We start from the raw sequence: 14,250 nt of genomic DNA on the forward strand, positions 1-14,250 counted from the left end.
AGCTGTGCTTCCAGAGGGGACTGGCTTTATATGGAACAGACGTGGAAATCCCATTTACAGGGGACTTCTTTTAATGTTTTATAGTTCCTGTTAATAATAAAGGAGTCCTGGTGGTGAAGGTTAAGAGTTCAGCTGCTAACCAAAAGATTGGCAGTTCAAATTTACCAGCCACTCCTTGGAAACCCTATGGGGTAGTCTACTCTGTCCTATAGGGTCGCTATGAATTGGAATCAACTCGATGGCAATGGGTTGGGGTTTTTTTTTTTTTTTTTTTGATAATAACAAAAGGATATAAACATCAGTGTGTAATTTTTCCCTAAGCTTTTTTTCTGGTACTTGTTAGAATTCCCAATTATCAGACCCCATTTCTGACACACTGAATTAGAAATTCTTGGTGTGAAACTCAAAATCTGAGTTTTAATGAGCCCTCCAGGTAATTCTGATGCTTATTGACATTTGGGAACCACTGCTATGATTTATCAATAAATTTTAATTTTCTCTAATTTCATTTTGCCTTTGGCAAAGCACAGAATGCTTTTCAGATGTTATTAGACCATAATATAACCTCTCCTGATCATCTATTTTGAATTCGGAGGCTGAGAATACTTTCCTTCCTACCATCCATGCATCCCTCCCTCCTTCCCTCCTTCCCTCCCATGTCTGTAGAGCATATACCCTCAATACTGTTCTAAGTCCTTTGTCAATCAAAATTTTTGCTCACTAGGGACCATTATTGAGTATTATGGGAAGCAACTAACCTCTTACAGTATAATACATCTTTGATCATATTGACTTTTAGATCGTAAGTTTAAAATATAGATTATGTGTCATAATCCTTAAAGTTACTTTCAGCTTTGACTACAAAGGGCACACGGTCAGTGTTTTATTATTCTCATGACCTTCCAATTCTGTCATAGAATTAATATTCTTTGGGTAGCATTGCTTCTTGCTTTCCAACATTATCTTCCTTATATATCACCTTACTGTTATTTTACCTAAAGACTACTCATGGAAATCTGTGTTATAGACTTTGTATAAAGTGATAAATGGTCTTCATTTGATACTGATACATCATGAGAAATTATCATTTGTGTGAAGTGACACAAATATTTATAGCACTTAATAGCCAGAGTGTACCATTTTACCTGGCACAAACTTTATAATCTCTAACAGGCCTGAGAGGTCTAACCTATAACAAATGTTTCATTTATTGAAGCAGGTCAGTTATGTATTAAAGAATAAGTAAATAAACTCAGTCTTTGAAGGAGTCAATACTTTAAATATGTTAGCCCAGAATGTAATGCCTATACTAGTAAAATTGTAACTTTGGTATCTTCATAAAAGTACTGTCAAGACTTCAGAAAAAGTTGCCTTTTCTTCACTATTCCAATACAACTTGCCTAGTCCTAGTCTATTTCATTAACTTCCTATACGCTCTCTTTTTTCTTTTTCAAGACTCAAAACTACAGTGGATCCCTACTATCACTTCAAATCCAGACTTTTCTTATTTTCTGTCTTCTACTAATGATTCATAATCAGACTAATTTTCTGTTCCTCCTTGAGACAATAGCTGCATGTCCCATTAGAAAGGGCTTTAGAGCTACAGACATGGTCTGCCTTCCCATTCTACCACTTAGCAGTTGAGTAGTCTTAGACAGGTTAGCTTAAATTCACTGAGCCTCTACCAACCTCAAAGGGGATAATCCTTGTGAAACTTCTTGATAAATGTATATGAAGTACCTAGTTCAGGGCCTCCTATTTTTTAACTCCTATGTTCAAGGTAAGCCCTATACCAGGTACTTAGCATATATTCTGTTTTTTGAAGCAATACTGCAAAATACAGTTAAGGAAGCTGAGGTTTGAGTGATTAAGTAAATTGTCCAAGATTCCACAGCTAATAAAGGATTGGGCTGAAATTGAGTTCCAGGTCTGCCTGACTGTAGAGGCCTTGCACTCATACTGGCCATACCAGACCATTTGTATTCTGTTTTTATCGTGTCATGTCTGTCTACTCTGAATTCCTTCTTAACTCTTGGTCTTTTGTGCAAAATTTTCATCTCAGTTTTTTGAAAGTGTTTCATGCAAATGGATCTGCTTCCCCTTCTAGAGTGTTGCTTTTCGAAGGCACAGGCTTTTTTGTACTTTATTTTGCATAGCCCCAGCAGAGTATCACAAACCCATAAAGTGTTCAATAAGTATTTGACTTATATAGTACTATCTGTAGTTTCACATGGTTTTTCATCTTTTGTATTCTTTTTTGATAGCTCATTTCAACGGTCACGTGGCACTGCCCATTTGGATGATGGTGAATACTGGTCTAACAGGGCAGCTTCTTATAAAGGAAAACCCCACCGACCCATCTTTGAGAACAGCATGGACAAGATATACAGGAACTTATACAAAAAGGCCTGTAGTTCTGTTTCTCATACACCAGAAAACTTCTGAGGCCATCCATGATAAACTATGAGTGTCCGTGTCAACTTCTCAATGAAAACGTTTGACGTGATCAATATCTGTATTTCTTTTTTTTTTTTTTGAACAGGCGGTTCTAATTGAGTAATGAGACATGAATAAGTTCATTACTTCAAATGGTAAATTATCATAGGCAAGTCTTTTTGATTACAGAAGAATATTCCACCTTCCAAAAGTCAAAGCTCTGGAACATAATGAGAACTTCCAATTTGATTGTGACAAGGTTTTTCTGTCCCGTTTGTATATCTCTTTATTTCACCACCTACAAATCCAAGAATAGGTTTCTCTAGAAATACTCTTCTGCCTTAACCACTGTATAATTTTCGTTTCTTCTGCTTGACTGATTATTTTGTCCAGGTAAGGTTTAATTAATATTAATTCCCTCTTCTTGGTAATTAGTAAAAATATATATTGTACAGAAATGAATTCCCAAGAGTTTAAACTGTTTTAACTGGTATTTTCTACTTTTTTCTCCCCTAGAAAGGGCTATTTATATTTCTTGGCTGGTAAAAAATAGTTGTTTTTTTTTTTTTTTTAAAGTTTATATGATTATTCATTCCCTTTTCTCTGAAAGAACTACCTATGGGACCTAAAACGCATAATAGTTAGCTAGAAATAGCAGTATCTATATATAATCCAAAACTTGAATAACTGATTTTTAAAGGTAGGAAATTTTTACATGATTTTTGTTTTGTGCTTCATTTTTTGGTGCAACCAGAATCAGAAAATAATCTTTGTTAATAAGCTGGTAGAGACTGAAAATGAATAATTTTAGTTCTTTGGAGTTTTCATTGGTACCACATGGCCCAGGAAAGTAGTATCCTTGTTTAGAGAAAAGTACACTTAGAACCAGAAAGAGGAATGACACACACAGACACACCTGTGAGGCCAGTGACCCTTTGAGATATGAAGAAATCAGCTGCTTCATATTTACCAAGGAGTGAGGGGAAACTAAAAGGAGAGTAGGAAATGAGTGAACCATAGTCGTAGTACACACTAGCATGTACTAAGAAGTCCTGGTGTAAACCTGTTTGCCCCTGGTATTTAGTACAGACTCTGGGATATAGTTGGTGCTCACTAAATATTTGTTGAATTAAGCAGAATTTCTTAGCACTCACTTCCAAATGCCATCCTCAGGAACACATGGACAGCAATTGGGAAATGCCAGACCACACGATTGCTTAAGTACCCTCTGCTTCTAGCCTATGTGATGATGTTTTACACACTGGCTTTTGAAGATCAACATTGAATAATGCTGTTCATATTATATCCTTAGTGAACCTTAATGTGTTTTTCTGTGAAGACCAAATGAAAAATACCTGTTGAAAAGTTGCTACTTAGTGAAAAGAACAAATATAAACTTCAAAGAAAATGTTTTACTGTCACAGAAAACCTCCCGAGGGAGTAAGTACCACAGAAATTACATATTGCTCCAATATCTGCCATTGGCTATGACAAAGAACACAAAAATTGGGGCTCAAAGGGAAACTGGTATTCTGATAGACATTTTCCTGTGAATTAAGTTTAGTATCTCTCTGAAGTATTGGGGGCAACTTTCCAGATATGTAGCATCTTTGCTAAGCATCTGATTATTTTTTGTTCCTTGAGGGAAGGAGTGGTCTTCATTGCTCTCCCTAACTATTACTATGAGTTCTTATGTTGTATTATCTTTAGAGTAAAACTGTTAAGTGCTAATAGTTGTCTTTTCTTATTGATAGAAGCAGAAAAGTACAATTGTTTATTCTCCTAGCTTTTTTCTACACTTCTCCCAAATCCAGTAATAGTCATTTTGCTTACTGTGAAAGATAAATAAGATTCATATCTTCCTTTTAATGTACGTTTTCCTGTAAATAATAGTGAAAAAAAAATCTGGGAATTTTAGAAAGGAAAATGTCAAATTCAGCAGAGACAGCAGAGATGAATCTTTGGATGAGAGTGAGTCGTCCCTGGTTCCACTACTGGTTATATAACCTCTTTTAAGTCATTTATCCCTGTTGGAGCTTAGTTTTCTCATCTATAAGGTTAAGGGATTAGTTTAGAATCATCTTCTAATGTTTCATCATTTCTATAACTGTATAATTGATTAACAAGGAGGATCAGGAAATCCTGGATAACAGAGTTGTGACTTCAAAGATTATGCCCCTGGTTAAAATTCTAGAGTAGAGAATTGTAATTAATGTGTTCATTTTTATTATAACAGCTTTGTTGAAATATAATTCACATACCATAAAATTCATTCCTTAGAAATATACATTTGAGTAGTTTTTAATATATTTATGGAGTTGTACAACCATTACTACTGTCTTAATTTGAGAACATTTTCTTCATTCCAAAAAGAAATCCAGTACCCATTAGCAGTTACTCCCCACGACTTCCTAGCCCCTTAACCTCGAGCAATTACTAATCTACCTTCTGTCTCTATGGGTTTGCTTTTTCTGGACATTTCAGATAAAAGATATCACAGTATGTATCTGGATGCTTTAATATAGCATAATGTTTTCTAAGTTCATCCATATTGTAACACGTATTAGTTCTTCATTCCTTTTTATTTATGAATATTAATGTGAATTACTGCATTTGGTTTATCAGTCCATCAGCTGATGGTCATTTGGGTTGTTTCTCCACTTCTTGGGTGTTAAGAGTAATGCTACTGTGATCCTGTGTGTACAAGTTTTTGTGTGACCATATGTTTTAATTTTGCTTAGATTTACCCTAGGAGTGGAATTGCTGAGTCATATGGAAACTGTGTTAAACAATTTGAAAAACTGCCAAACTGTTTTCCAAAGTGGTTGTACCATTTTACAGTTATTATGTTTATTTTTATTTTACCTTACGATCTCAGGCTAATTACACATTCAGGCATTCGTCCATCCACCCATCACACATTTACTGAGCACTCTACTAGATGTAGAGGATGTAACATTTTAAAAGATATCTTCCTCAAAATATGTAATCTGTTCAGAGAGTAAAACAATAGTGTGCTTAAATGCTTAGATTTATTTGATAACTTTTATGATAAAAGATTGCAAGAATGGGGAGAAGGGCCTCATAGCTTGATGAAACAGAGCATGCAAAGGCACGAAAATGAGAGCGCGCATGATTGTTCAGAAAATTCCAAGTCCTTTAGCTGGAGGTGGTGTGCAAGTCTGCAAATACTCTGATGGACTATGACAAGTGCAATAAGAGAACTGCAAAGAGAATGATGAGCCTGGAGCCACATTTGAAAATGATAGAAAGTTAATGGTAGAAAAGACTAAACGTGAGGTTTCAGCTGGGTAGGCCTTGAAAGATGGGAAGGAATTTGGAGAGCAGGAAACCAAGATGGAGTAAAGTAAATTTTGTGCACGTTTTACAAAGGTGAAGGTAGGGTTGAGGAAAATGTCATATAACTTGGGAGAACTCAAGACTATAGAAAGGGATTTTGAAGTCAGATAAGAATAAATGAAAGTCCATGCTGCTTTTGTCCTAATTTTTATGTGACGATAATAGACACCGTAAGAATAGTGAAGTTTAAACAATTGCCATTTTGGGGGATTAATGAGGCATTGGTAGTAGAGAGTTAGTTTGAGGGGTCACTGTTTTAAAAATTAAGAAAGATAGCCTGCTTCCCACCCCAGATTTTCTAACTAGCTAAAAATTCATGTACAAAATGAAGAGGTAAGAGAATTTCCAACTTTTTTGAGTCATTGAGTGAATTATCATGAGTTTATATCTCTGAATGATGCACTTTGAGTTTAATTACATAAAGTTCCCTCAGACAACCAGATCTTGTGACTGTTTATCCATTCAGCAAACATTGTTGTAGACAGTCTGCAAGGCACTGACTGGTAACCCAAAGATAAACAAAAACACAGTTCCTGACATGAATTTGTGACAGACACTTATGCAAATACATATTACATAGTAAGAAAAGTACTATAATAGATGACAGAAATACTGTAAGAGCAAAAAAAGAAGGCCTGATTAAGAGGAGTCATATGCTTCAGAGAGGGATAATAATTGCAATTAGTTGATATTCTGTCTAGCTGGCCTGGATAGCATTAAGCCTTAGAAAATCACTTGGTAGGTTTGTAAAGTAGGAGGGAAATAACCCAACACAGAACAAATGTGAGCTTTCTTCTCTGCTGCCACAACCTACATTGTTCTCTGAAAGTTAATTAAGAAGTCCTTGCTCTCTTCTTTATAAAAAATAACTGCTTTTAAGGGAAAAAAGTATGTCTGTAAGACACAGGAAAGTGCATTTTGCTATATTTCTTTAGATCACCTCCAGGGAAGTACTGAACATGAGAGTTAGTGAGATAAATCGGGGTTCCTGTACTCAAGGAACTTGCCCTGATTATTGATGGAGGGACAGACAAGTAAATTCTTATGTATGGATTTAGTATCTATGAATTTACTCATTTTTACTCTGTCATACTCTTTGTAGGCTCTTTTAGCAAGGCTCATTTCTTCATGTTTTCATTATCTTTGTATCCGAGTACCACAACCTGTCACCTCATAGCATCTGGGCATATCTTTATTATAGCACTTAACAAATCAATTTATCCGTGATTTTCTTATCTCTCTCCTTCCATTGGTCAGTGATCTCAGGCCTTGTTCACCTCTGCATCCCCTGACACACAGTAGGTGTTCAGTCAATGTTTGTTGAATAACTGAATGAAAGAAAAAATATATGAAGGGCCGTTGAAAGCAATGCAAAGCCTAAGTCTATCTGGATATAACAGGTAAGAGTAGTGAGAAAAAAACCTGACAAAACTCCTGCCAACAGCCAGTCTCTCTATACATTTAGCCAAAAGAGATAAAGATGAAAAAGATGAGAGAAAAATATTTGTTGTACCATGGTCCTCAAGAAGGAAGAAATGACTGCTCAGTGAAATCTATTTTAAGAAGAATACTCGTAAATTAAAGTTACGATATGATTGCCTGTCTTTTTGTTTGTTTCTTGGCTAACCAACTAAGATGCACAGAGCTCAGGTGACATGGACCAGCTCCTAAACTGCTGCTGCAGGGGGTGATAAGAATAGTGTTAGGCAATGAACCAAGGAAGCGATTGCCTGTAATTGTTTAGAGCACCTTATACTCCAGTGCAGTTTAAATCCCTTCTATGAAATGCAAATTTCCTGGTTCCCAAGATGAACCTTAAATATTATTTTCTTTCCCAATTTCTTATCTTTTGTCATTCACAAAGCAGAGCATTTCTGACTGAAGGATTGAATAATTCTCTGTCTTTTAGCCTTCAAATGTAACCAACTCACTCATTCTAGAAACTGTGGTTAACTCTCTAGATTAATTAAGAATTTGTATCTGTGGTAAGTAAGGTAGTTATGCAAATATTTAAGCAAATATTCAAGGAGATGCAGCCCTGTTTTTTTGTTTACTGATGTCTTTAATTTTAGCATGTTGTGTGTAAGCCGGGTTAATTCACATAAATGAGCCTGATAGAATGTATTCTACTCTAGTTGATACAGCATATAAATGTTTGCTGGGTTATTTTGGGGTGAGTTTGTTTGTTTTTATACTCTGTCTCCATCTTAATGACTCCTTTAAAGTTCTTAAAACAAAGGACTCAAACTAACATTTATTAAGGCCCTCCATCTTATTTGGTGATTGACATATATTATCTTATTTCATCTTCACAGCAACTCTATGAGCTAGGGGTTGGTATATGCAATTTCAGTTTTACAGACTAGGAAATTGAGGGTTAAACTTGTGATTGGTCAGTGATTAAATACAGCTAGTAAATGGTGAAGTTTGGATTTGAGCCTAAATCCAACACTGCCTCTCAACTGGATACCAAACCCAAACCAACCAATTGCCATCGAGTTGATTCTGACTCATAGTGATTCTGTAGGACAGAGTAGAAACTGCCCCACAGGGTTTCCAAGGAGCAGCTGGTAGATTCGAACTGCTGATCTTTTTAGTTAGCAGCCGAGCTCTTAACCACTGCACCACCGGGGCTCCTTCAACTAGATGAGTTCTTAAAAAACTCGGCTTGTTACAGCTCATGAGTTTTTAAATGGTGGAGTATCTCTTCAGAAAGAACCTCAATGGATTAAAATGCAAACTGAACTCACTAATAAATCCTAGGACAAATTTCAAACATGTGAACACTAAAAAAGGGGTCTCTCATGAAATTAATGATGCACACACACACACACACACACACACACACACAAAAACAAGGGGGTGGAGAAAGGTTTATGTATATTTAGGTTTTTAGAAAGTTCCATTACCAAGAGGTTGACAGCAACATTGCATAGTAGAAAAACATTTCCTTCATAACTTTTCAGATCCTTATTTTTTTCCTACTTTTGAAATAGGATATTAATAAACATTACCCTCTGTTCCTCAGAGAAATATTAGGATTAAATGAGGAAATATATGTGGATGTTCTCTGATGTATGTTAGGCACTATAATATCTTGCTTTTATAAGTGATCTGGGAAAGGGAATTTGTGGTTTGAAAAATATTCTGGCATAATAGCAATACCTTTGGTTCTGGAGTTGGACAGACCTTGGATTTCTTTCTCTAAATTGTCACCTGTGTTCCTTAACCTTTCTGAACTTGTTTTTCATTTATAAAATGAGAGATATTTTCATAGAGTTGTTGTGATCATTTGAAGAGTTAGTGCCCATGGAACACCTAGTACAATGCATGGTGCTCAATGAAGGACAGCTGTAATTACTAAAATCCCAAGTCAATAAAGATAGTACTCTGAAAGATCTTCAGGGAAAAAAATGGAATATGAGCAATGTGAAGTTAGGAAAATACTCAAAATTATTTAAGTGATGAGACCAAATTATTCAGGTGTTCTTCGTATGGCCATTAAATTTACTAGTTATTTGTGTAGGATGTGCAGTATAATGGAAAGAGTCATAATCTGAGTTTGAATTCTGCACTGTGGTATATCTCATTATCTTAAACCTCAATTTTAATATCCATAAAATGGGAATAATATCTACGTAGGAGGATTACTGTGAATAATACCAGTATATGAGTTAAAAGATACAAAATGACTAGCATTATATCTGACAAATAGCAGATGTTTAAGATAATTTAGTACCATTTTTCTGTCATTAGTTTTATCATTTTATGCATAAATCCAGCTAGGCATAGATAGCTGCCTCAGCATCATAATTTCTTTCTTTTTAATGCTGTTAACCTCGTATACCTTACACACTTTGGTAGAGAAGTTCTATGTAAATTTTACAAATGAAATTGAATACATTATTTCAGTTTCTGAGGATATTGTCCATTTAAACTTTATATGTGCCCTCTCTCATTAGTTGAAATTCTATTTTTAAAATGAAAATAAATTTATTTTTGAGAGTTACATCCTCTAAAACCACAGCTTCAATCCTATGAAGTTCATTTCATTTTTCTAAGTTTGATTTAGCACTGTTATCTTTTATAAATTAACTATGTTCTTCTGATTTGGTGGATGTTTAGAGGTAGAAATTGGAGTAAATCACCATAGTTCAACAGTAGTAGCCTTAGATCATTTCAGCCAAATGAACATTTTTATAGCTGTTAAGAATTTTTAATCAATGCGATTAAGCAGTCACCTTTTTCAGAGAATTATGATGTTTGACAATAGTCACAGAAGGTATATCTGTATCTGTCTCACACTCAGGTTACCAGGTAGATCTTTAGAATTTTTAAATTAAAAAAATTTAAATTGCAGAATTTTCTCGTTAGATATATCAGTCTAAGAAATTTCATATATATTTGTGAAAATTGCTGGCTAACCTGTAGGCAGTATGCTTTAGCTACTGCATCTTAGTACCTAAGAATTATTCACTGCCCAGAAAAATAGCCTAGTTGTTAAATACATGTCCTCTGGAGTCACACTGCTAGATTCATATCCTGATTTGACCGCTTCATAACTGTGTGACCTTAGACAAATTACCTAATCTCGTTGTGTCTCAATTTGCCTATCTATAAATGAATATATATTACCAATCTAATAGGGTCATTTTGAGGAGTAAGTTAATAAATACAAAGTACTTAGAGCAATGCCAATTACGTGGTAAGGGCTCTATAAATGTTGGTAGTAGTTGTTACTATTATTATTATATAGCTGGCTGTCTATGGGACTCATATGAAACATTTTTTGAAACAGTTACTTTATATCAAACCAAAAAACCAAACCTGTTGCCATTGAATCAATTCTGACTTCTAGTGACCCTATAGGACAGAGTAGAACTGCCCGTAGAGTTTCCAAGGAGCACCTGGTGGATTGAAACTGCTGACCTTTTGTTAGCAGCCTTAGCTCTTAACCGCTACGCCACCAGGGTTTCCATTATATAGTTCCCTTTATTTTCTGTTTTAAGTGAACATATATACATACATATATGATCTACTGTTGTTAAGTAGGAAGTTATTGTAAAAAGGAATCTACCATTCTACTTAGCAAGGACATGTTGAAAATATTTTGCATTTTCCTAAAGGATAGAAAAAATGTGCTGTCCTGATCTCCTTTGTGGCCTAGCAGTTCACATATGATGTATTCTACAACTGCTGCATAAAGAACATGTTTTGGCATGGAAACGACATAATTTGGAGGGCTTTTTTGTTGATAATCTTAAACAAAAACAGTCAAACTCATTTCCGTTCCACTGGAAACCGAGGAGGGGGATTTTTTTTTTTTTTTTTTTTTTTGCCAAATGAGGGAAAAGATGCCAACTTTTGAATTAGGAAGTATTTTCAAGTGTTTATGTTGGGAAAATAGAAGACAAAGAACATTTCACTTAAGTGAATTTTTATCTGCTAAACATTGTTTAAAGCCTTGCAAAAATGCTACTAAACTTTGATAATAAATAATAGCTTGTATTTTATATTGCCTGTTACCATTTTCAAGCATTTGTTTCATTGTTCCTCGACAACAATTTTGTGAATTCGATTGGGCTGAGATTATAATCTACAGTTTTGCAAATGAGAAAACTCTTAAAATAAAATTGTCTCTTGCAGGTCATGCAATGGGAGTGTAAGTGGCTGAATGAGGACTTAAACCCAGATATGAGTATTTTTTCATAAATAGCCTATAGAACTTATCCCTACTATTGTTTTCTTTTCCTTAAGTATTGGATTTAAGAGATGGTACCTGATTCTCAGTGATTGCTTCCACTTTTGTATTAGAGGAGGCTTGTTTTCTGTTATTCAGAATTTTATTATATGTTTGTGAATAACTTCAAACTTTTGCTTTTCCTGCTCTCTATTCTGTCCCTGCCTGTTGGCCAATTCACCTACTTATTAAAAGACCTCCACTCATTGAACAGGGAGGTAAAGTTAAACCAGGCAACTTGTAGTTTATTGGTAGCTCTGCTAGAGAGGTTTTGTAGTAGAGAGTTCCATGGGATTTAAACAATCCAGTGATCTAGTTACAACAAATAATTGGAAGTGGTTATAATTTTGAAAGAACTTTTCCTTAGGTATAGGATTTGGAACTAGAATACCCAAGACATACCTAGTATTGTAGAATATGTGTGACTATATAGCATCCAAGTTTAAAGCTAGTGAGGCTTTGGTTATGTCCACTTTCTGTGGTTCCAAATCCTGACTGATCAGAATCACTCAGGAAGCATGTTAAAAAATAGATTTCTCATCTCAACCTCTGGAGATCCTGATGCAGTAAATTTATTTAGTTAGTTAGTTTTATTGTACTTTAGATGAAGGTTTACAGAACAAACCAGTTTCTCATTAAACAGTACACATATTGTTTTTATGACATTAGTTAACAACCCCATGACATGTCAACACTCTCCCTTCTTGACCTTGGGTTCCCTATTATGAGCTTTCCTGTCCCCTCCTGCCTTCTAGTCCGTGTCCCTGGTCTGGTGTGCCCCTTTAGTCTTGTTTTGTTTTATGGGCCCTGATGCAGTAAATTTAAAAGATGTATTTTAAAGATTGTGTTGCTTGCCCAGGTTTGAGAGCCATGGGTCTCGCACCTGTCTGTGGTTTCCTCTGTAGTAAAGAGCATGTAGGACTTCTTGTGTAATTTCCATTTCGTTTCTTTTAAAATTCCAAATTTTATTAGCCTCTTCACCATCTGGATTTTTTTTTTTTTTTAATTTTTATTTTATAGAAATAGTCACAAAATGCCTTGAGCTCCAAGAAGGATAATGGCTGGCCCTTGATTTCCATGTGAATTACATACTTTGGGGTTGTTCATGGCCAGCCTTTTAATCCCAGGCCGTTTTCTCCCTTCATCAAGCAGTTAACAAGGTCATTTATTTATGCATTTATTAAACAAACTTCGAGTACCTTCTTTGAACTAGACATGTGGGATGCATAAGAAGATACATCCTGACTTTCACAAACCCCTTACAATGTAGTGTAAAAGCTGGTAACTGTATTGTACACGTATACAATATAAATAAATACAGGAGATGTTTGGGTGGGTGCTGTAGGAGCAGGAAAGAAGAAGCAACCATTTTCATAATGAGTTAAGGAAGATATCGCAAAAGGAACCAGCATTTCATTTTGATCTTAAACGATAATTTTACCAGAAAAGAGAGGCAGGACATGGAGGCATGAAAGAAACACAGCAAGTTCAGAGAACTGTAAGAAGTTTGGTGTGGTTACAGCATAAGGATATATGGTAAAATTGGGGCCCAAGATGAGGTTGAATGTATGTTGAAATCATAAATAGGGCCTTCTTTGCATGCCTTACTATAGAATTTAAATTTTGTCCTCTAACAAAAAAGCCTTTGGGTGCTTAAACAATGCCATTTCATGTTCATAGTATCATTAAGCAGGTATGTCTGACACCCCAGATTTCATATTTAGGCCACATAGAAGAATTTTGTAATCTGTTTCTCCAGCCATTTTTCATCTTTCAGCACATTTCAGCACTTGCTACGTGCAAAGTCTTAAACACTCTGGAGGACATAAAAAATACTGACTTCTTAATGTTCTCACAGAATTTTCAGTCTAGCTTAGCAGATGACATAAATACTTAAGAGACCAACGTAAGAGATGCCACAAAGGAATCTATATTGCTTAAGAATTAATGAGTAAAATGAATTCAAAGGATGGAGAGAGCTAAAGTCGTCTCTGAAAAGGCATCATGAATACGGAGGAGGAACATGAGCTCAGTCTGAAAGATGGGTGGGATTAAAATAGGTAGAAAAGGAGGAAAGTACTTTAGGAGGGAAAAAATTGAGCAGTGGCATACAGCTGCAGAAATAGGGATAACAAGGAGTATGTGAAAGCAGCACGTTGATCAGTTTCTTCAAGCAAGGGGTTCACATAGGGGAGCTCACCAGTGAGTACTGGTGGTAAATAACTATGGCTTCTAAATGAAACAAAGCCTTCGGGATGCCTAGTAAGAAAGGCTGTTCCTGAATTTACTTTTGATACATTTTAAAGACTTAACATAAACTCAAACCTCAGCTGAGCTTTTAGAGATGCTTGCCCAGGATTGAGAACTAGCTTTTGCAATATAAAACAGTATTTCCTAGCTTTAAGATACTTTCAAACACTAAACTCATTACGAGAGATTTTCTAGCTTAAATTCATGCTGTTTAAATGCATTGGAAAGAGCTTTAGATAACTTTTTTATGTTTGGTTTGGGGATTTTTTTTTTTAATGGAAAAATGACAGAAAAGCATAGCTATTGGCCCTGTGTACACAAAGAGCATAATTGTCACACTTTCCTCTGTTAGATGCCTGTGTTTTTAGTAGAGGGAACTGTATCATTGTTTGCCTATATCCAGTGAATTTTAGGGATAATTTCTTCTTGGACCAAATCTTAGCTAAAACACTGACACATTGTCT

The 14,250-nt window shown here is 35.3% G+C and overlaps 1 protein-coding gene across 2 annotated transcripts in view; it reads left to right on the plus strand.

Moving 5' to 3' along the window:
• The window catches only part of SPATA6 (spermatogenesis associated 6), a 148,149-nt gene extending 143,590 nt beyond the window's left edge, over positions 1 to 4,559 (plus strand). For both annotated transcript variants that reach the window (XM_004371765.2, XM_023727098.1), the window contains exon 13: positions 2,265 to 4,559. In XM_004371765.2, the coding sequence (XP_004371822.1) occupies positions 2,265 to 2,445 (181 nt within the window). In that variant the 3' untranslated portion in view covers positions 2,446 to 4,559. The remainder of the gene's footprint in view (positions 1 to 2,264) is intronic.
• The last annotated feature ends 9,691 nt before the right edge of the window (positions 4,560 to 14,250 follow it).

Source organism: Trichechus manatus, unplaced genomic scaffold (genome assembly GCF_000243295.1).
Source record: "Trichechus manatus latirostris isolate Lorelei unplaced genomic scaffold, TriManLat1.0 scaffold00015, whole genome shotgun sequence".
Classification (NCBI taxonomy): Eukaryota; Metazoa; Chordata; class Mammalia; order Sirenia; family Trichechidae; genus Trichechus; species Trichechus manatus.